Source organism: Dermacentor albipictus, chromosome 2 (genome assembly GCF_038994185.2).
Source record: "Dermacentor albipictus isolate Rhodes 1998 colony chromosome 2, USDA_Dalb.pri_finalv2, whole genome shotgun sequence".
Taxonomy (NCBI): domain Eukaryota; kingdom Metazoa; phylum Arthropoda; class Arachnida; order Ixodida; family Ixodidae; genus Dermacentor; species Dermacentor albipictus.
In genome coordinates, this window is record NC_091822.1 from 118,777,870 (window position 1) to 118,798,209 (window position 20,340).

Sequence of the window (20,340 nt, forward strand, 5' to 3'; positions counted from 1 at the left end):
ACTCCCTCCCCATCCCTCTAGCACAGAATTGCCAGCTCTATAGCGTCTACGACCACTATGAGTGGTCGTGCTTTCCGTAGCCTCTGCAAGTTGTTTACTAACACGACAAATGACGCAGCGGTGTTTCCTGCCTACCGCGTCCTGGCACGCGCACTTGTTTTTGCTGCTCAAGCTTTTCACGTGGAAGGAAGCTTGAAATAATTTTTGCCGCGGCCGACACTGTTATAGCTTTATTGCTAGATTTACTAGCCCAAGGCTAGTAAATCTAGTAGATAGTAAATACAGGCTCCAAGTACATGCTTGAAATTGCCAAAAACTTTTTCAAATTGAAACCGTGTAACGAAATTACTTTGTTAAAGTGCAAAAAAGGAATACAAGGTTTTTCAACGGAACTGTTGGTGTGTACACTAACTATGTGTTTCCTTTAGGAGTGGGCCACTGTACTGCACGTTAAAGTGCTATTGCGCTAAGAACCTCCCGAGGTCTTCTGCATTCAACTGCCAACTTGCATTCAAACTACACTCGAACCTCGTCATAAAGAAGTTTAAGAGGGAGCCGTAATTACTTTGTTAAAGCCGTTACTTTGTATCTACATTATTCCCATTTAGTGCAATATATGCCCAATGGGACGTACAGTTGTAAACATGTAAATAAGAAGACGGCACTGCGGGCTGTGGAATTGCTACAGGCCACACGTACCATGAAATTTGAATAAAACAAAAGAACCTTTGGCATGTACAACACGCAACTTCTTAGCACCTGACACGACCGCGTTTAGAACGTCAACCTTCTGTTCCACTGTTACGGTCTTTCATGTCCGCTTTCCACTTGGCTCGTTGCGGTCGAGCAGCATGTGGTACAACACAGCACTCCACGGTGTGATCAACAAGGCAAGCGAATTCAGCTCGTGGACTGTGATTGCACCAATGTCAACGCGATATCGAAGGCCACACCCAGCTGCCAGCGCGTGCGGCATGCCGCCGAGAAAAAGATAAATGCATGCACGGTCTGAGCATGACTCCCGGGGTTGCCCTGGGGGGATCTTATAGGCCAGGCCCAGCAGCGGCTGGCTGCGTGGTGTGCCACAGAGGAAGAGAGAAGTGAATGCACTAATCTTCCACACCACCGCGTATACCCACCCACACAGTTTCTCAATGTATTACCCATAGGGAAATCTGACGCAGCTACACTGCGATATGCATGGGAATGGCGGTATATTGCGGCTTCGTATTGGCATCGTTCTCGGAGAGCCAGGACACCTTCGAGACGCACCAAGCAAGCACCATTCCGTATGTCACAATGATTAATTTTCTACTGAAATAGCACGTAAAAAGCTGTTTTAGCTTTATTATTACACAAAAACATGTTTTGTTTAACTATGAGAACTTGTTATAGCATGTACAAATATATGAAACATAAAAATGTATCACCAGGCTGCTAAAGTTGGAGGACAGATGACAAGATTCGCGTTTGCTTTGGAACAGTTTGTCATCTGCTCTCGTTTTTCTTCGCTTGATTATGCATTGTAGGTGAGTAAAATTTACTGGAAGATGTAACGTGCACGAATGGAAACTTTTTATGAAGATTTTACTTTAAGAATGCGCTATTTGTGTAGCCATGTGCACGTTTTACAGCCATTTACAACACCAGCCAATACAAGCCTCGCAGACACATATACCGTCATTCCCACGACGGCACAGCGCCCCTTAGAAAACCCCCATAGACGGTGGCGCCAGATTTTGCTCTAGGTGTTATAGTGAGAAACTCTATGCCCACGCAGCATGCCACGACTCCCGCAGGCTTGCACTTGACCCCTGAGATTGTGCCAGGGAGATCTCGGAGGCCACAGCCACCTGCGCTGTGCAGTAAATGGGAATGCACTAATCTTTCGCACTGCCATGCATAACCGCGCAGAGTGGCGCAGCTTGTGCAACCAGGCATGTGCATGTGCCAGGAAGAGAGATCAGTGGAGAAGTGCGATAGTGAGCCACTATTTGTGCGCAGGTGTGCAGCTATGTACAGTGGTGAGAAAGACCAGCGTTGCTCGATGGCATATTCGACGCTGAGACGCATGAGTTTTGAAGTGCTGCGGCGAACAAGGTCTGAACGCCGTGGAAACAGATGTATTCGGCGGGCAACATTAGAGTATTTTTGGGTTTCTGAGACAAATTCAGTTTGTTATATCTATTGGCAGGACACTTTCACTTCATTCAAACGAGCTTTTAAATACCTGGACCTCTATGGGGATTTCAGGGGAAATTCAGTTATTTCATTCTATGCATTCTTTATATCCTTACATTACTTATATCCTGTTCCGTAATAACGAAGTTCGAGTGTATGTGCCTTTCTATCAGGGCATGAAGACGCATCTTCTATGAACTGTGTGGGAATCCCTGTATACCAAGATAGCCGCCCGCGCGGCAACATTTGCATTGGGCAGGCAGACTTGCGCCAGCAGGTTGGGTAGTGTACACGCTATCAGCGCTAGCGGGTGCGTCGCATCACATCCCGCCAACATGGGCCAGAGAGAGAGAGAGAAAACTTTTATTGTCAAGGTTGAGTGGAGTTTTCTTTACCAGCGGTGTGGGCTAGCGTGGCGTCTGCTTTGCCACGATGCTATCAGCCCATTCTGCCAACAGTATCTGGTCTTGCGGGTCGGAAGTTTTCGTTTTCATCTCCCACTCTTCGTGTGAAGGAGCTCACCTAAAGAGTTCTCTCAAGGGAGGGTCCTTTGCATCCCCACAAGATGTGATCTTGGTCCGCCAGGGGGCAGTTACTATGATTGCAGTTTGGTGGATATTCACCCGCTGGTCATTGCAGCTAGTCTTTTTGGACTAAGTACAGACCTAGTCTGTACTCTCCTGTGGTTAGTGGCCTATATTCTTGTCAGTGTCTCGTACGGGGATGGATATAATCGCCTCGATTCGCAATAATAAATGGTCATTCTTATGGGCCAAGTCTCTTTAGTTCTCAGCAAGTGGTAAGTGTGGAAGTCTCCATCACCCGTTCCTGCTTTTCCCACACGTGGAGCTGGTAGGTTGGAAACACCTCTTTTAAGTAGTGTATTCTCTTCGAGGAATCCCTCGGTGATGTTTACTATTGGGGGCGAGCTCCACCATTGGAAAAGTTGGCGCCACCGTCAGCGTGACGTGGCATGAGAGATCACGTGGACACAAAGGCCGCGTCGGCTGCTTCGGAAGCGCCGAAGCGAGCTGAAAACGAAATTTTAAAGTCCCACCTGCGCCGCGGTTCGGATTAAGTGGTGAGGCTTTACCGCCTTGGGTGTCTGCTTGACAACATTTGAAAATACTATAATAGGTAGTGGCTGCCTCTGGAGGCATGCAGCATGGTAGGCTACTGCTCGGTGCTGCAGTGCCGGACGTACACAACGGAGCCCGGTGTCAGCCTTATTCACATGTAGCTGCAGGGCAAGGAGCTGCGTGAAGCTTGGCTGGCGATACTTAGAACTGGCAGACAGCCATCGGCTACAACTCGAGAATGCAGCAATCACAGACGCGAGGAACATTTCTGCTACGGCGGCAGGACTGCGCGATGTTCGTTGAGTAGCAGAAAACGCGCACTGAGACAGACACTCACCCGCGCCCGCTGCCTAGCTAATGTCATGACGGTTTGGTCTATGAACTTGTTGATGCTAGATACTGGCAAGTTCACTGGAACGGAAAGGGAGCAGTAAGACGCACATTAAAACAAGGCATGGCATATGGTCATGTTTGTGTTATGAATTAATGCAATGGATTACGAAAGAGAAGCACAGGGAAATCGCACGCTGAGAAGACCGCTAAACATACAGTGCGACGAACGACTTGAGAAATAATATTGAAATGTCCAAGAATATAGAAGACAAAAAAGATTGAATCGTCGCGACGGCACATCACAACTGCCGTAGGGGTCTAAGTCTATAACGAAATTATTCTTGAACAGTTCTGATAGTGTCCACACAACAATGGTCGCTAATACTGTCAAATGCTCATATGATGTGGCCTAAAGCTCACAGCACGGTGCGAAAACGCGCTCACAGCGAAAGCAAAATATTGTGCGCGGACATGCATGCAGACGCTTAGTCAGTCGCTGCGAACCCGTGTGATAACTGCATTGAGGCTTCATTCTGTTATGCCCATTTGGTTATACAGACAGCCCACTAGAAGAACATATTTCACATAGTTTACTCTCAGCGTTTGCCTACCTTTCACGCAAGAAGCCGGTTCGGGAGACTCGGCGACCGCGCGCAGTGGTGTTCACTGTACGTATACGGTAAAGAGATAGCGTCTGTAGATTCCGAATCTGTAGCGTCTGATAGATTCTGTGCTTTCAGTTTGCCCAAGATTATTATACCGACAGTCAAAAACTTCCCTCATTTTGAGAGTAGCTACATAAATGTCCAGGAGGGCTACCGTGTGGTGTTTTTACTGAGCGCCGTAAGCAAAACCTATGAGGAGCACGCTGCGTGATCCCTCATACTACGCAAGGGAGGCACTTCCGACAGATGGCGACTCTGAAATCCCTCGCCCCAATAGTTAGCTGGCCCGTTTGAAGTACTAGTTGCAAGCATAATGAATGCTTTTAGAGTGTACACATGGTTGTCATCCACTGTTTCCTCGAGCTTGAACTGGAGTACAGTTGTTGAGCAGGCGTGCGCCAGCCACAGTGCGTGAAGTGCTGATGCATGGCACCACTGGAACCATGCCCCATTTCTACAACAGTTCCAAGTGGCTACAAAGTGCACTGGACTCCCCCTTAGCACAGAAAATAGGTAAGCAAATAGGTAAAAACCCCACAAATAGGTAAGCAAAAACACTTCATCAGATAGTCTCACTTACCAATGTAGAAGGTTTGTGGGGTCTCCTTTGTGAGCATGTTGAACGTTTCTTCGGGGTTAGGGGGCCGGAACGGAGTGCGCAGGTCCTTGTACCTGTGATTCAATTCGGCCCGAATGTCGTAGAGCGTGATGCTCTTGTTGCCATATCCTTGCCGTTCAAGCTCCACCGCAAATGCATCGAGATCCAAGTCCTGAGAGAGAAAGACGACCATCACTCTTGATCATGGCAGCTTCCTACAGTGGTATCTCAATATAGCGAACTTCAGGGGACCACAGTAATTTGTATGTTATTCTGAAAGGTCGTTACAGTGAAAGCCCCAAAATTAACCATTCTGCCCATCAACCCATCAGTTCATAAGTTGTCACCATATGAGCTATCCATGAAAATGTCGCTGTTGGCTCTCAGCCCGCACTGTTGCTATTTTCCATAGATTCCACCGCCATGCACCGCCATGCACCACCAAAGCACCGTATAATAAGAGTGATGCACACAAAACAGACACTGACGCCAAGAAAACTGGCGACAAAAAGATAGCTCTGTGTTGCCTCCAATGCACAATGTTTCTTGCTTTACATTCCTTTGCCCATGGCCACCACAACTGTCTTGCTCGAGGCGGACATGAACTATGCCAAAACGCAAGCGCATGTAAACAACACTGTCCAGAAAGTGCAAAGGGCAACCACGTGGCATCTTCATGAGTACAGAGGCAGAAAGAAGTGCAAAAGAAAACGGCATGCATAGAAAGAAGTGTGAAAGGGACACTGCAGTGTCTGCTTTCTGCATCTTGTGGCCTTGTCTGCCAGCGTACTGTTTCAGCTGGCATAGAGGATACATGGAAATCTAATGATCCCCAGATTTCTGAATATTAGTGCATAGTACTGAGGTGTTGCTAACATCACAAGGAAACTGAAAAACAATCATTATTCTGAAACATTCAGTATCCTGAAGTTTGTCGTACAGTCGCCGACCGATTTTCCGGACTCCAAAAATTCGGACATGCCCGATTATTCGGTCAGCTTCACGGCACCGCCATTCTCCCCATAGACCATAACGTATAACAACTGCTGAAAGTTTGAACACCTTGCAACCTCTCGTCTGATTTTTCGGACACTCCTTAAGCCAATTCGGTCGAGGGCATCATGCACCAACTCTGACCGGTGCATAGTTCGACTTGCTGAACGCCATTTTTGTTTTGAACGGAGCCTCCTTGCTGCCCCACGAAGTGGCGCTGCTGCAAATTCCTGCTCATCATCATCGTTTCTGCCTGGTTCGATAGAGTGACCGTACAACAGTTTTGGTTTCAGCTTAGTAAGCCATGTCAAGACAATCCAGCAGCTGATTTGTCGCGCACGACGTTGCGAGTAGGCCACGCTTTTCGTTTGTGCGACTGGTGTTTGCTTTGTGTGCTGTGTCGAGGTTTCGGTGATCCAACGTGGCATACGAAAACATCTCGTCAAGTGTCTAATGGCGCCGACAGTGCCCGCGCAGACAGCGCTGGGGAATGCCGGCAAGCGGGTGCCGGGAGGCCTAAGATTTGTCGCCTTCCGATGTGCTCCCTACTGACGTGGAAAACGTTCTGCCGAAACCTGCGCAGTGGTTGCATTGCGATTCCGGAAACCGTCTCATTTGACAGTTTCACAGGTGCTGACACTGCTGTACTGACATGCGCAGAACTCGACGAAGGCGAGATCATTTGTCAGGTTTCTGCTGCACCGCCGGACGATGACGCACCATGTGCTACGCTGTCATCGCATGCGGAGCGTGTACAAGCAGTGACTGAGCTTTCAACCGCCTATAGTGACCGTACGACCCTCTTCGAGATTCAGGCTTATCTGATTGCACGTAAACGCAACAGCGTGCAACGGCGCACTCACGAATTTCTTCAAGCCTACTGCCAGGCCCTAATAAGTGCGTGGAAATAAAGGATTTCATTTTTTTTTTCCTTAATCTGCTTTTTCGGACACCTGTTTATTCGGACATTTCCGCAGTCCCCGTGAGGTGCGAATAAATGGTCGGTGACTGTACTGCAATATTTTTAGAAACTGCAACAAGTCAGCAGGGGATTTATGAAAATTTCGTTAATCTGAAAGGTTTGTTAATGTGGTGTTCGTAATAACGAGGTTTTAGTGTAGTGCCCATTTCCTGCCACAATTTACTTGTTGTGATGCAAGTCTCCCGTGTTAATAGGAGTGAATCCAACTGCCTTAAATAAGCACATTCTACTAATGTACAAACTTGAAAAGGAACAAAATAGACTGTGCTCACAGCGAAACGTCTTTTCATACTGAGAGTTCGCATACAGGCAGCATACCACCTGTTGATACCATTCACATCACACAGCAATGAGCCTGCAACCACCAGTGATGAATATATCTTCCTGGCTGATGGTGAATGCCCTTTCTACATCAAATACCTCGAGGAAAACTATGGTGCTGCTAAGAAGGAAACCCAAAGAGAAAATATCAATGACTTGGTGGTAAATGGGAGAGAAATGCGTTGGGAATTATGTCGCACCTGTTTGAGGTCTCAGATCCATGATTTAAACGGTGTTCACTACAATGCAAAGTGTTGTTTAAGAGCCCACTCAAAACACATCCTCTCTTCGGGCATCAAAATGCAACTGACGCTGTTCCAGAGCAGATCACTGTCAGTTGCACTATACATGCACTATACATGTATACTGTCACGTCAAAACGGGTCGTAGAGCACTATTCAGGAGGCACAGCAGCAGGTCGCCGTTTTAATACTGAGTGCAACCTCTTCTTCATCACTACGCCTTGACAAAAATGCTCATGCATGCTCGCATTGTCCTCTTCTTCCCTGGAGTACAGGTGTGTCAATAAATATAGACATTCGATGCCAGATATATAAAACTCGAACGGCATCGCGAAATAGTTCGATATATTGGTAATTCGAAATATAATATATGCCTATCTGAAGCTTATCTGAGACCTCCGCATGTCTCAGACAGTTTCCTGAAATCGTGAACAGCTGGAACTTACCCATTCGCTTCTCTAAGGCTATGTCAAATGCACAAAAGTTGTCTTACTTCTTGCTCACAAACATTGCAAGTCGCTGGCGCTGTAGCACGGTCTTTGATATACTGATCACAACACTAAACCTAAGGGCCCACATCACCCAGACGCAAGATCATGGTGCGACTGGCGCGCTTAAAAGTGCTTGTTGCATGTTTTTATTTAAGATAAGGTAGAAATGGACACACCATAGAAGCACTCGGGCCTGTGCGTATACAAGCTGATACGAGTGGATTCCAGCCGCTGCTGCCGATGACTGCCAACACTACATACATGCTGCTAGTATTTAGAGTGGCTTTTAGTTTGCGAAATTTCAGAGTGCATTCCAACTACAGTCGACTCTCGTTACAACAAACTCTGATAATCCGACAAAAAGTGTTAGTTTTATCCGAAGTTCATAATATTCGAAATGCCTCACTTCCGAAACTCTGGTCGCGATGTCTAATAACGTTATTGGAAAGAGTGAGTGACGAACGTCCAAAGTAAAAAACAAACAAATAAACTCACAGTTTCGCCCGAAAGGTGAAGCATCGGTTGCCATAGCAAATTAGTAGACAGCTATGTGAAACAAGGACCGTAGTTTTATCTCGCTCGATGACTGCGGAAACTTGCTGCCAAAACGTCGGAGTGGGGAAGCGTGGCAGCAGCAGCCAGTGAATTGTCCTTCATGCTGTCTCTCGCTTCAACGTGAACTAAATGTCAAAAGCACAGCGCATATGAAGCTATTGGCACTGGGCGCACTTTGTCCACATCGCAGATTGCTTTCAAGATACCAGCACACACACGACCGCGCACTTTGTCCACATCGAAGATTGCTTTCAAGTGTGGGGATGCGCGACTCTCACGCATCCCCTGATATGTTGTTTTTCCGCATGGCGCATCTCCTGTAATCCGGCTTCGCCGGGTGGCCTGCGTGATGCTCGCGGTGGTCGATGTGGTTGGGGCGCAGTGCGAGTGTTGCGCTGCTAATGCCGCCTCACGGCAGGGTTACTTGGGGGCGCAGGGCAGAACGGGCTGCCTCTTTCACGGCGGGTCGGCGAACAGCGCGGACATTCCGCGCGCGCGGCAACCAATGCTTCTGCGAGACCGCCTCGCGTGGCCGCCTTCGAACGCACCACGATTCGCGTGACCGTACACGCGAACAACCAGGCGTTGGAATCCAGCATGGGGCGAACATATTCGCTTGCTTCCGGTCGCGGTGAGTCGGACTTCTAGATTTGTCGCGCGCCCATCGGCATGCTTTGTGGATAGCAACTCGGCTAGCAGGCATTGATCTATGAAAGGTGCAATAAATGCCCTTGTGATTGTTTACACTACTGTGTTGTCGTTCCTTTGTCCCAAGAGTACGGAGGACATCCCCCTCACAAGATACGGCGCTTGTGCGGGCGTGCACTTTGTCCACATCGCAGATTGCTTTCAAGACACGGCAGCAGCGCAGCTGCGCCATAAGCAGCGGCCACCGGAGCTGAACCTCCCCTCTCCCTTGCCGCCCACGGTGCCTCGTGAGCGAAAGAAGACAGTGTGTTTCTGCCCTGCTTTCCTCTCTCTCACGCACAATATTGAGCCATGATCGTCGGCTGACCCTCGCAAGTCAGTTGTCAGCCCATGTCGACACGGCAAAAGTACGATTTATACGGCCGATTTAGAAAAATATTGCTGCTAATTTCGTCCGCTGTAGCCGATACTCCGTTGTAGCGCAGTCTGTTAAAAGCAAACTTTGTTGCATAAATAAAATAGGCAGAACAAGCTAAGGTTGAAATATGGTTATATCCGAAAGCCTGTTGTAACGAGCGTAGACTGTTGTATGTAACTGTGCGAGCACGAATGAAACGCCCTTAGCATGGACCCCACGAATTGTCGAGTGGTGAGCCTTGCGTGCTGCTGCCGAAATGGGCGAGTCTTTCAGCGAAGTGCATATGTAGCATGCGGTGGTTTTGTTAAATTCAAACTGTAATGTAAAGATCCATCCAAGTGGAGGCTGATGTCAGATTCATTCACGATAACGAATGGCTGCTGTTTGGGCGAGTCATCCATATTCGCAGCAAGCAAAACTGAGCAGCATTAGATTTATAGAATATAATGGCGAAGGGAAGTTTGATGTATGCATAGCACATCACTATACTTTTACATGGGATCTTTAAGGGGATCTCACAATTGTTCGATATAGACAATTCAACGTATCCAAGTTTTACATAAGCAGTATCAATTGTGTGTGTGTGTACATACACACACCTTGTGGCCGGCTTCCCACACTTCACAAACATACACTTTTTTCCACTTTGACACCCCTAACGCCGATGCATTAGAAAAACTTGTGAAGTGTTCCTCCTTGTGAACAGCAAACGGACTTGGTCGCAGCAAATAAGGGTCCACAAAGTATCTTCACTTACCCTGAGCTTTTCAGGGTTCTCCAGAATTTCCTCGAGGGCTTCAGCGGGGTTCACGTCTTCGGTGACATCATCATACTCTAGGGCATCCACAGCCATCTTGCGAGCCCACTCATAAGCTTCCGGATGAACCCGCGAGCCATCCAACACCTCCACATAGGCATTTGTGCTGCAAGTATAAGAATACTGCATGGTCACGTAAAGAGATCCTTTCCAATAAACAAGACCAAGTGCTCTTCTCAACCAAAGTACTAATTGTAACTGCGCATACTTGACAATGTGTGTGAGCTATCATAAAAGAAAACAGCCCAACCAAACGCTGACAGGTAATTTGACAATCTACTCCACCAAACAGGAATGCGTGGAAAACAACTGCACACTAACATTTTACAACAATGACACAGCAATAACCTTGTCCTCCGCAGAATCTAAAAGGCAACTGGTTTTGCATTGTTTGTGGGACTGACAGGAAGGAGAGGGAAAAGAAAGAAATGAATAGAAAATTGGTGTTTGTAATTAGCAAGTCCACAAACAAAAGAAAAAAAGGTAGAAGCACATCACAATGACATTGAGAAACATGTGCAGATGTTTCAAGGTGAATTCGTGCAATAGATGCATGCATGTTTCTCTGCATCAGCATTGCTATTGATGAATTGCTTCCTACAACACAAGGTGCAAAGGTCTTGCATCAAGATCATTATAAGACTTCCCTTTCATGCAAATGGCTCAGTAGCGCTGATAACAAAGTGAACAGTTTGGTCACACTGTACATACCTATGGACATGAACAACTTATGAAACATTTATTTAATAAAACCAAATTGCTTTTCAAGAAACCCAAATGCCATTTGTACAAAAGCTGGAAGTACAGTATAACCTCATTACAACAGACCTTGAAAGTGAAGAAGATTTTAGCCTGTTGTAAAATAAGTATGTAGAAAGAGTAATACTGTTACAACAGACTTTTATGTAATGTGGGGATGCGCGACCCTCACGCGTCCCCCAATACATTCTTTTCCTGCATAGCTCCCGTCTCCTGTAATGCGGCTTCGCCGCATGGCTTGGTGCAAGCTGCAGTCGGTCTGGTTGAAGCGCATTGCGAGAAATGGCGTGAGTGTGGCTCTGCTGACGCCACTTAACAGCGGGGTTACTCGGGCGCAAAAAGGAGAAGGTCGTTTCTCTTTGGCTCGAGGTCGGCAAGCGGCGCGGACGTCCGGCACGTGCTCCGATTCATGCTTCGGCGAGACCGTCTTGTGAGGCCTTCCCCGGAATGGACGAACATGATCGTTCGAACGCGCCACTGTTCACGTGACCGCACGCGCAAACGACCAAGCGTTGGTGTCTAGCATGGAGCGAACATATTCGCTCGTTATCCGGTCACGGCGAGTCGGACTTTCGCGATTTGTCGCGATTCCATCGGCACGTTTTGTGGATAGCAACTCGGCTAGCAGGCATTAGTCTATGAAAGGTGCAATAAATGCCCTTGTGATTGTTAGCACTACGGTGTTGTAGTGCAAACACACAGAACCCCACAGTAAACACTAAATGGGTCTGTTATAACCAGATTGAATTACAAGTCACAAACATAGTCAAAGAATGGATTTATTCCTCTCTAAGTCTTCTCAAAGAAACTTGTCATTTTCGACTGCACTGTACGGCGAACAGCTTTGGACACTACGCATGTCTCCATCATTACAAGGCTGTTCACTTCATCTGCCACCATAGTATCTCGCTCAAAATACCATATTTACTTGCATAATGATCGCACTTTCTTGTAGAAAAAAATTGATGCAAATTCAGGGGTGCGATCATTACGCAAGGGAAATTTCCCACGAAAAGAAACATTTTCTTTTTTCATCTCGCATTCGCTGCAGGATGACGAGCAGGCGGCTGCCGTGGTTAGTGCGGGACACCAAAACAAAAATGGCGGCCGGCGGAGCAAACCAAACGCGCCGAACACAATTATTTTTCTTCTCGCGAATACATAACACGCATTGAAACAGTTTCTTCGTATCAGTAATGAATAATATTGTTAATATTGGCAACTTTGCGACAATAACGTAGCCATGTCCACTTTGAGGGGACAGAAAGAGAGATGGGCGTGCTTAGCTGCCAGTGCCATAAAAACATATAGCATGCATGCAGCGGAAACGGTGGCATTTGTCTTGACTGCTATCCTAATATGGCACGTTTCCGCCAAGGGTGGGCGAATATCTAAACTGCGTTACAAGCATCGGCATATGAATAGGGTACACTTCTAACATATCAGCGTAAACGTGGCCGCTATCGTTGCCGCTTGCGATTTGTTGCATGCCCACGAGTGCAGACGAGAAGAATCGAAAGGCGCCCTTTATGTTGTAGTTGTTGACCAAAACCATTATGAAGCCTACAAATAATGAAGCCGAGGCAAATTTGGTTGTAGCTTTTCTTTTCCATGGAAGTGGGGAAAGTGATGAAAGGAATGAAATGGGGCATCTGCTTAACTCTTTCAGACGCCACTTTATCCCGTTGATTGAAAACTTCCTTTCACCACATTTCTTGCATCTTCATAATCATAAAAAGTGCACAGCTGCAGAAAAGATTAAGAATTGTCAACTGTTTATTGAGTTTTGTCAAGTTTACAGAATGTGGACTCCATGTGAAAAATCGCTACAGGAACATCAAATATGAGAACATGAACAGTTTCGTGTTTTCAAAAGCTTGAAGAGCACTTATCCAGCCACTTAAAAGTTATGCCTGGGGCATGACATTTTGAAAAAGAATCAAAGAAGTGAAACCACTACAGACAACACACTGAAACGGAGTAAAAAGTCCCAACCATCTACCCTGCCACCCATTTTGCTAAAACATTCTGCACATTATCCAAAATTGCAACACAATTCCAGTCATAAGTGTTTGTAGATGTATGCAACAAATTTTAATATCCGTACTTTCATCAGTGCTTTTGCTGTTGATGCACTATCTTGCTGTACACAATTGTGTACACAGCGTCTGAAAGTGTTAAGAATGTTGGGTATGTCCTCTAGACCACTTGGTATGTCTTCAAGAGTCGTTTGCGTAGCATTTGACAGATGGTAAGTACAATCATCATTAGCTACGCTTGGCACACAACATATCGCTGCGACAAGTTCAGGGTGCGATCATTACACGGGAAAGAAAAAAAAAATAGAATTTTTACGACAAAATTCAGGGGTGCGATCATTATGCACGTAAATACGGTAGTTCTTTAGGCCTTGGATGTACCGTATTTACTCGCATAATGATCGCACCCCTAAATTTTGTCGTCAAAATTTTATTTTCTTTTTTAATTTCCTGTGTAATGATCGCACCCCGAACTTGCCGCAGCGATATGTTGTGTGCCAAGTTTAGCTAATATTGATCGCGCCTACCATCTGTCGAATGCTACGTGAACGACTCTTGAAGACATACCAAGCGGTCTGCACGCACCAAACATTCTTAAGTAGAAGCCCTCATTTCATTACTTTCATCACTTTCCGCACTTCCATGACAAAAAGAGGTACGACCAAACTTGCCTTTATTTTGTGTAGGCTTTATAATGGTTGTGGTCAACAACAACAAAAAAGGTGCCGTTTGATTCTTCTTCTCTGCACTCGTGGGCATGCGACAAATCGCGAGCAGCAACGATAGTAGCCACGTTTCCACTGATACGTTAGAGGTGTACCCTATTCATACGCCGACGCTTGTAATGCAGCTAAGATATTCGCCCACCCTTAGCGGAAACGCGCCATATTAGGATAGTAGTGAAGACAGATGCCGCAGTTTCCGCAGCATACTGGCCATGTGTTTCTTTGTCACTGGCAGCTAAGGGCGCCCATCCGTTTCGGTCCCCTCAAGTGGACATGGCTATGTTATTGCCGTAAACTTGCCAATATTAACAATATCATTCATTACTGATACGGAAAAAACTGTTTCAATGCACGTAATGTACTCACGAGAAGAAAAAAAAATCGCGTTCGGCGCATTCGGCTTGCTCCGCCAGCCGCCATTTTTGTTTCGGTGTCCCGCACTACATACAGCTGTAGCCGCCTATTTGTTGGCCTGTTGTCATTCCACAGCAAATGCGGGATGAAAGAAATTTTTTTCTTTTCATGGGAATTTAACCCGCATAATGATCGCACCCCTGAATTTGTGTCAATTTTTTGCAAAAATGTGCGATCATTATGTGAGTAAATAAGGTATTCCAAGGCTTGGGAAGTTATTTTCTCAGCTACAAGCCCTCTGCTACCTTCCTCCTTTTCCGCTTCTAAGTCTTGATCTGCACTAGGCACTCTGTGAACATGAGCTGCAATTTCGTCTGTCAACTGTTCTGCGTTGACCAGGTCATCATCCACAGTCACATACTCCTGAGAATTCCTGGCTCCCGAAGGCCTCTTCAACAGCTGCCCAGAGACCTGCATCTGGTTGGTCTTCCAGTGGCAATACTGGGTCTGAGCGGTCGCTGTCACCGATGGAAAACCAGCTTTCCCAAACCAATTTTTATGACAGTTGGCTGAATCTGCACCCACACAAAAGAAAGAACCTGCACTGCAAATTTCAGGTCAATTGCAGAGTCTCGCTTCATTTGCATAACAAAAAGCGAACGCTCAGCAAGGCGTGTGCGGTCCCTGGACTTCACTGAGTGCACGATGCCCTGGTCAATAGGCTGCGCTTTTGACGTTGTGCAGGGTGGAAAATACACAACCTTTGTGACCTGAAGCTGTGGAAGCTGCATGTGGCTCGAGCAATTGTCGAAGAAGCGCAGCACATTCCTCTTCTGCTTCTGCATTCCTCTTCGAAGACGGCACTTCCATGCTGATTGCATGAACGCAGAAAACGGGAAGACAGGCTGTATACTAGGTTACACCAGCACCTGGTTACACGTACAACATGGAGGTATGCACATGGAGGAAGCTACGGCAACTAGGCTAGAAGCGCGTACGAGGTGGCCATTTTTTGAATGCCGATGGCAATATGGTAACGCGGATTTATGGTCGTACTTGATTCTAACGCGCATGCAATTTTTGGACTCTTGTATCGGTACATGGTACATGACCGGGGTTGTTGGAGAAGTATGGGAGGGGCCTTTGCCCTGCAGTGGGCGTAACCAGGCTGATGATGATGATGATCGGAAAAAAGGTGCGCGTTAGACTCGAGTAAATACAGTATGTAGTATCCGAATGTCTGTTGTAAGCAGATACATTGTAACGAGGTTATACTGTATTAAAATGTCTGCCAAGCTTGGGCCTCAATCTATGACCCCTGTGGATGGAATGTGACTCGACCTACACAATGAGGTATTCCTTTTCATACCTATTCTCGAACGATGTTGTGTCAATCTTGATGAAGCCCGCACAGTTGATGAACACTTTAGGTCCCATGTGGCAGACAGTCACAAGTTGTGTTCGGCTTTCAAGGCGTTGGTGAGATTGTTTCAGTGTCTGTAATAAAGCAGAACCACACATTTTACACGACCAGTAATACCAATCAGTTGCAGTAAATGCAAGTGGGCTGTCTCTCTTTAACTGGATAATGGCTAAGTTAGAATTGATTAGTGAGCTTACATATATAGCATTTACTTGTGCAGGCCTGCACTTTGTTAAAAACGTTATTAACAGGGTGTGGGCCTTACTTGAGGCCAACTTATGGTTGCACACTGAAACCTCGAGCTATGCTCAGACTGCTATGCAGAATAACATATGACCACTTGTCGTTCCATCATCCACGTCGCTTCCACTGCCCTTGTCCTTTTACCAGCTCGCTTCATCGGTGCCTTCCCAAAGATGGTCATCCTTCGTGCTGAACTTCCACCCAGCCACATGTTTATCAGGTTCTGCATACTGAATAACCTGACGCTTGAAGGCGACACTACATGCAGTGGAGTGCTTCCCCATCGTCGCCAGTGGAATGTGCCCAGAATAACAATGCAGCTAAAGAATACACTGCAACCTAGCCGATACTGCCGAAGCACACTGGATCTATGCCGTGTGATCTGGCGTGCTACAGTAATGAAGATAAAGGTGCCATAATCTGCAGGACAGTAACTAGTGCCTTCTAGTTGTGGCAAGTGGAAATTAATCAGAATGCAGATATGCGCGTGACGCTGAGTGAAAAATTTTTCCCAAAAATTTTCGTGCTGTGGGCCTTACATGAGGGCGGTTCTTACACAAGTAAAGCCATCTAAAACAGGAAAGAGAGAGAGAAAAAGGACCTTCATTATACTACAAAGAAAAGCATCATTACTCGTTATTCACAGCACTAGAGTCAAAACCTTGGCAGGGCTACAAAGCACTGTTGCGGCAAGTGATGCTAATCTTTGGTCAAACAATTACAGTCAAATCCGGATACTTTGAACTCGAAACGGATTGTAAAATAGTTCGATATATCAGTAATTTACTACAGTCAAAACCCGCAATAATGAAATCGCGTGACAACAAACTTCTCGCTACAACGAAATATTTTCTTATCCCCGCTGAACACCCATAGGATTCAATGCATTTCGAACCTCTCAACAACGAAATGTCGCTGTAGCATCATCAGCATCAACAAAATTTGCTGAAATGTAGCCCAGCATATTACCTACTCGCGCAAGGCTAGCAGGCTCCAAAATTTGCTCAAATGAGATTGTGTTACATTAAAGCTGTGTAAAATACCACCACATTACGCGTGCGTGGGCGCCAGCATTTTTGTTTACAAAAACAACCAAGCGCCAAAAGCGATTGCGTGTGCTGGAAACATGTCATGGCCACCACCTTGGTTGTTGATTGCCCATGTGAAGCGGCACACATGTTACTACCGATATGTGACGATGGTTTTTGCACACCTGGTGCAGTGTGTAATGTGCACCTCGGTGAGAAAAATGCAGCAAAAACAAGGAAATTCATCTCCCACCGACGTGGAATTGTTTATGGCGCTTGAGATGGCTTGAGCAGCATGGAGTGCCACGCATCGGGCCGTGATGTAGTGATCATCCGGGAATACACATTGCTTGCTTCAAGTACGCTCATTTTGGTGCTACCTGACGTGCATTGCGTGTGGATTCAGTGCTGGACGTAGGTCTGCACAAAGGGGCCACAATCTCGATTGATTGCCTTCAGGTATACGAGATATGATCACTTTCCCGCTCGGCACCGGACGCATCGGGGCCTAAGGGTGACAGCGTCTGCTGCAGAAATGCTGCTGCATGTATGGAGTGCTGTTTACCTGTGTCCGGTGCCGAGTTACGAAAAGTCTTGCAAAAGTGACCGTATCTCCGAATGCAATTGACCGAGAACACTACTCCACGGTAGTGCTTCCACTGCTGATCGACGCATGTGGCTCACTTTGTACTGTGGGAAATACGGTTCTACCCCCTCGAGCAAAGCTTGCCAAAGTAGCCTAATGGAATTTCAACAGTAAAATTTCATTCTGCGATGCATTCTGCGATCTGTGCTGTCCTATTTGGCAACAACGAAATTCCAGCGAAAGTAAATTTTATCACGTTCCCCGCCAATTTCGTAATTATGAGGTTAAACCGTATGTAACATAAAAACGTTATACAAATATTTTAAAGGTGACTTTACTGCTGTTCGTTATACACAATAATTCATTTTTTCGATATATCCGGGTTCGACTGTATTTGCATTAGCTACATATACACCTCTGCATAGTTAACATAGGGACTTGCTATTTGGACTATGCAAGCAAGTGCCAGAAGCAAGTGCTGCTGCTTTCCTAGGGCTTTAGAACAGGTTCTTAGGCATGCTAACCGATCAGTACAGATTACAGCAACACATAGGAAGCTCTCACCAGAGAAGTCTAGATAAAGCAGCTGACTGAAAGACTAGCAGCACAACAGTGGATTTGCAACAGAGCAGTGAAATATAGTGACCGAACAACGAGCTTTCATGTAAGATGTTACCCTCAAAAGCTGCAGCTTGCAACACAGCGTCAAACAGTGGCATCAGGTCCGCAACATTTATTCCGGGGTATTCAATCCGTTTCACTGACCTTGAGCAGTGAGGCACCTTTGCGAGGTCCGAGGCCGCACACGAACTGCACCAGGAAGGACGTGTGTATGTGAGAGATTGCCAAGTTGATGTCCACACCGACTTCATTAGTCCGGTTCACAAACTCCAGGTTCAGTGCATTGGTGAGATCGTCCCTCGGTACCAAGTCCTGCAGCCAAACATTATCAAACACAATGTTCAATATAACACAGTCAAAAGCTTCCTAATTAATGTCACCAATATTTGGTTGAAAAGCAACCTTAGGCCTTGTGAAATGGGCAAATCAACAATATATTCCACCCAGAAGAGAATTTGTACTTAATTTAAAGCTGCAATGTGCCAGATGACTTGCTCCTTACAGTCCAGCTTGAGACAAGTTCAGATTTTTTCGTGTTACTAGCAGTACTTCTTTTTTGTTACAAAATGTATAACAGAAGGACGTCTAAAGTATTCACCATGAAAGCGACAACTTGCCAGGACCTGTAAACAGTCGAACCCACTTATAACAACAAGAGTTTTAATAATGTATCGGATATAACAATGGAGCAGTCAACGCACCATCAACTTTTATATGTCTTCCATGGTAAAATACCCCTTACTACAATGCTCCCATGCTGCACTTTTGGTTATAACAAATAAATCTGCCTACTGTGTATGTGTGCGTCAAAAATAAATGACTGTCAGATCGTTTGAAAAAATCTCAAGGACACCTAAGCACTTCTTGTGAGTTGTGAATGCGAAAGCATTAATGTCCGATTGAGTGCTGCTGAGTGGTACTTCAAGTTATGAATTTCTTGCGAGCAAGCGAGAGCATTGAGATGCTTGGCGTGTTTTGATTTGGCCTTACCAAGGCGCAGTTAGAACGCAGGTGAGAGCTTGCACGGACAAGGAATGCGCCGATAACACAGGCTTCTGAGAGGGAGGGTGACGTAGGGTCGTGGCGATGCCCTCTCCCCTCCCACAACGCCTGGGGCACTGGTGTTCTGTTTCGCCCGCTCTGCTCCACCAAGGCACGCTCGTGACGTGGCATTGCAGCCAATGGGAATTTAGCCTGCTACAAATGCCTGATGCCGGCATTTTCGCGCAATGAGCCATTTGATGCTTTCACATCTAAAAAGAAATTTTAAAAAGAGTGCGAGCAGGTTCATCCTACCTGCCTCCATACCACACATCCTGCATAGCAAGCCTCTGTCGCATTGCCTCAAAAAGAATAAAGAAGGGAAAAAAAGAAAGAAAGAAAGAAAAAAGCAAGCCGCTTTGCCAGACTCTCCCCTTTGTGCTGCACACTCCCACGGCCCAGAGCAGGCCTTCGTCATGCACCCCTCTCCCTTCCGCCCTTTCGCTGACCTTGGAGGGGTGGAAAAGAGATGGGAGAGGGGCAACAAAGGCATGCTGTACGGGGTGCGTAGGACAAAGGCCAGTGGGGCAAAACAGCTCCCTTGTTTTTTTTCTCCCGGATTTCGCATTCCATTTCTTTTTGGGGTAGACACACAGTAGCCAGATTTAATTGTTATAGTGAGTGATACAGTATGGGATCATTGTAGTAAGTGGTTTATTTTACCATAGAACACACGAGAAACTTCACAGTGCAGCATCTACTCATTGTTACATCTGAGTATTGTTAAAACCAGTAATGCTATAGGTGGGTTCAACTGTACTTCTTTCTGTATAATTAAAATGTTTGCATGCTTGTCCCCTCTGCTTTTTTCATGCAACCCAGTTATAACAAGTATCGGTTATAATATACACAATATACACAATTTCTGCCGCCGAACACCACAGCAATCCTGCGGCCGATGGACCAAGGCATGATCCGCTACCTGATGCTTCTGTACAGGTTACGCACGCTCAGCTGCATGGTGCTGTGCTCAGACAGCAGCAAAAGTTACAACATTGGCCTTAGGTCTGCCATCGGCATGCTTGCTAACTCGTGGAGGGCAGTTACACAACAGATGCTTTGCAGCTGCTTTCACCATGCGGGCTTCACACTCGGCACCAAGAGAACAACAGCGTGTGTGATCAATCTCCTTCCATGAACATCGTGTTCGACGACCTGCGCACCGCTGGAGTTTCGATTCCAACCGGGATAACTTTTG

At 46.3% G+C, this 20,340-nt stretch overlaps 1 protein-coding gene across 1 annotated transcript in view; it reads right to left on the reverse strand.

Annotated features, from left to right (window-relative positions):
- Window positions 1-20,340, reverse strand: part of Spt6 (transcription elongation factor Spt6) — a 94,652-nt gene that overhangs the window by 29,626 nt on the left and 44,686 nt on the right. Inside the window, exons 23-26 of the mRNA XM_065452599.2 lie at window positions 18,246-18,413; window positions 15,570-15,697; window positions 10,264-10,429; window positions 4,839-5,028 (exon numbers count right to left, since the gene is read on the reverse strand). Coding sequence (XP_065308671.1) covers window positions 4,839-5,028; window positions 10,264-10,429; window positions 15,570-15,697; window positions 18,246-18,413 — 652 coding nt within the window. The remainder of the gene's footprint in view (window positions 1-4,838; window positions 5,029-10,263; window positions 10,430-15,569; window positions 15,698-18,245; window positions 18,414-20,340) is intronic.